Here is a 2,866-nt window from a genome sequence, read left to right on the forward strand (position 1 = left end):
CATTCACATACCAAAATTGAGCAAAATCCGTTGAACCTGAACTGACTAATGGCAATTCCCATTTTTGCCAAAAAATTTCCATGGCTCGAAAGTACGTCGACTGGCGTGCTCCAAAATAGGACGTTCAATATGGGAGCATAGCAGTAACAACTACCACATCTCAACTTGACGATGTCAAGGTGAGCTAAAAATAGAGGGCTCTGGAACTAACTCAGACCTGAAAATGGGGGTCTCTGGAACTAATGTTTGTTGAATGTGGGATGCTCTGGAACTGGCTATGTTCCAAAATGGGGGTCTCCGGAACTAGAATTTCGTTGAAATGCAATGCTATGGAACTGTACACGTTTTTAGGGAGTTTCCAGAACTGTGGGGAAACTGTGATTTGCATTAGAATCTATGCTGTAGCACTTGAACCAATAATTGTTGTATTAGAATCAACGTATGCAATTATAAACGGAAGTTTAGGGTTGAAAATGAGGGCCTCTCCTGCGGCACATACCTACCATGCAATATATATGGAGTGCCCCCCCCCTAGCTTCAAGAAACGGTATTGCTAGGGTTAGAATACCGTATAGACAATCCGTATAATCCGAATAATGTATAGACAATCCGTCGCACAGCCTTGTCGGGCTACCCCCCCCCCCCGGGCCTGTGGCGGAACGAAGGGCTATAGTTCTAGAGCTACACAGCAACAAGTTATTACATACCTTGAATGAACATACCAATTATACCCACGTGCGACAAAGGACATAGTTATGCTCATAGGGTCTATGTCCACCAGGGTACTGCCGGAACGTACCCTGGTAACTATATTTGATATGGTTAGGGTTAAGGTTAGTGTTAGGGTTAGGGTTAAGGATTAGGCGTAGGCGACTCCCTAGACTCGTTAGTGGATTAGGCGAGGTACTGTCCGGCATATCAGATAGTACCAGGGTACGTTCCGGTATACCGGACCGTACCAAGGGTAATTTCCGGCAGTAACCTGGGGGACATAGACCCTCTCGGGCCTATATGGTTCAAGGATAGAGAACATGGGGCCCATTGAGACCTATGTCATTTTCGTAAATGTGGGGGTAGCCCCTTTAAAGCCCTTTATCCTTGAGCCATTACGATTACCAAGGCAATTACTAATAGTAAATACTATATTAGTTAGATTTTATAAAGTTTTAGTTATGCCTGTTAGTGTTACAGAGTGCATCATCACTGTATCATATATTATGCCTTTTATCCCACCACTCGTTACTTAGCGACATTTATATATTAAATATCAATACTTATTACTATAGTCTAGACTCTATAGACAATGGGTACCAGGTACCTCACGCAGGCAATTGTGTTATAGCTGCCAAAGCACCCAACAGCTTCGACATCCCGAGCCAGGTCACTGCCATTGACGTCAGGGGACAGTGTTGAGAACATCATCATCATGTCGTATGGTTCAGTCATCGTAACAATACTAGGAGTAGCTCAGTGTACGCCTACCGAGTACTGTGTTACGTGTACTAACCTCGGAGCTCACACTACTACAGAAGTGACTGTACAGCCAGGTATCATAACGACAGAGATTGACGTGCAAATAACTAAAATCTATTTCTTGTTCCCAGTACACCAAAAACACAAATTGATCAAATTATATTTATGTACAAGTACACTTTCAAAGTGTGACTTTGTTACTTTCAACACGTGCAGTGCGTAGTGTACTCATTCACTACGAATGCTTATGAATCGCCATTGAAAAATCCCGCCATCTGTCGGGCGTGCCCTTAAATAATAAAATAAATACGCGATGAGTGGGCGTGAGAAGTAATATGAAGCTTGGGGTCACGCGAAGTGTCAAACCGTAGATATGCCGGAGCGTAGATGATTGCCACACACACACACACACACACACACACACACACACACACACACACACACACACACACACACACACACACACACACACACACACACACACACACACACACACACACACACACAATGTTTTCAGGTAAGTAGGTTGGTCATCGGGGTGCTGGTCATTCGTCTCGTCTTGCATGTCTGTCTGGTCTCAGCTCTCGTTTCGTAGAGGTCATCTCTCTCTCTCTCTCTCTCTCTCGTGTCTCTCTGTCTCATCTCTTCTCTCTCTCTCTCTCTTTCTCTCTTCTCGCTCTCTCTCTTTCTTCTCTCTCGCTTCTCTGTTATCTCTCCCGTTCTTTTTATATACTTCTCTCTCTCTTCTCCCTCTTCCTCTTTCTTCTCCTATCTGCGCGGGGGCGCCTTCTTTCGTTGTTTTGCTCCCTCTCTCTCGTCTCTCTCTCTCTCTCTCTCTCTCTTTCTCACCCCACTCCACTCTATTTTCTCTCTTCGTCGTTCTTTATTATCTCTCGTCTCTCTACCTCTCTCTCTTCTCATCACTCTTTCTCTCGTTCTCTCGGTCTGCTCTCATCTCTTTCTCTCTCTTCTCTCTGCTCACACTCGCTCGCGCTCTCTTCTTTCTTCTCTCGTCTCTCTCTTTCTCTCTCTCTCTCCTCTCTCTCTCGTCTCTCTCTATCATCTCTCTCTCTCACTCACTCATTCTCTTCTCCTTCTATCTCTCTCTCTCTCTCTCTCTCTCTCTCTGCTTTCTCCTCTGCTATTTCTCTTTTCTCTCTCTCTCTTCTCTCTCTTCTCATCTCATCTTCTCTCTCGCCTCTCTCTCCTTCTTCTTCTCTTCTCTCTCTACGTCTCTCTCTCTCTCTCGCTTCTCTTATTCTTTTATCTATCTTCTTTCTCTCTGCCTGCTCTCTTTCTCTCTCTCTCTCTGTTCTCGTCTCTCTCTCTCTCTCTCTCTCTCGTACTTTCTCTCTCTCTCTTCGCTCTCTCACTCTTTCTTTCTTCTCCACTC

General features: G+C 44.8%; 1 protein-coding gene across 4 annotated transcripts in view; it reads right to left on the reverse strand.

Annotated features, from left to right (window-relative positions):
• LOC106814572 overlaps nucleotides 1-1,725 on the reverse strand; it is a 14,082-nt gene extending 12,357 nt beyond the window's left edge. For 3 of the 4 annotated variants that reach the window (XM_014818910.1, XM_014818909.1, XM_014818908.1), the window contains exon 1: nucleotides 1,319-1,725. In XM_014818910.1, the coding sequence (XP_014674396.1) occupies nucleotides 1,319-1,446 (128 nt within the window). In that variant the 5' untranslated portion in view covers nucleotides 1,447-1,725. The remainder of the gene's footprint in view (nucleotides 1-1,318) is intronic. The other variant, XM_014818911.1, reaches the window with a different exon arrangement.
• Nucleotides 1,726-2,866: the final 1,141 nt, after the last annotated feature.

Source organism: Priapulus caudatus, unplaced genomic scaffold (assembly GCF_000485595.1).
Source record: "Priapulus caudatus unplaced genomic scaffold, Priapulus_caudatus-5.0.1 Scaffold946, whole genome shotgun sequence".
In the NCBI taxonomy this organism is placed as follows: Eukaryota; Metazoa; Priapulida; class Priapulimorpha; order Priapulimorphida; family Priapulidae; genus Priapulus; species Priapulus caudatus.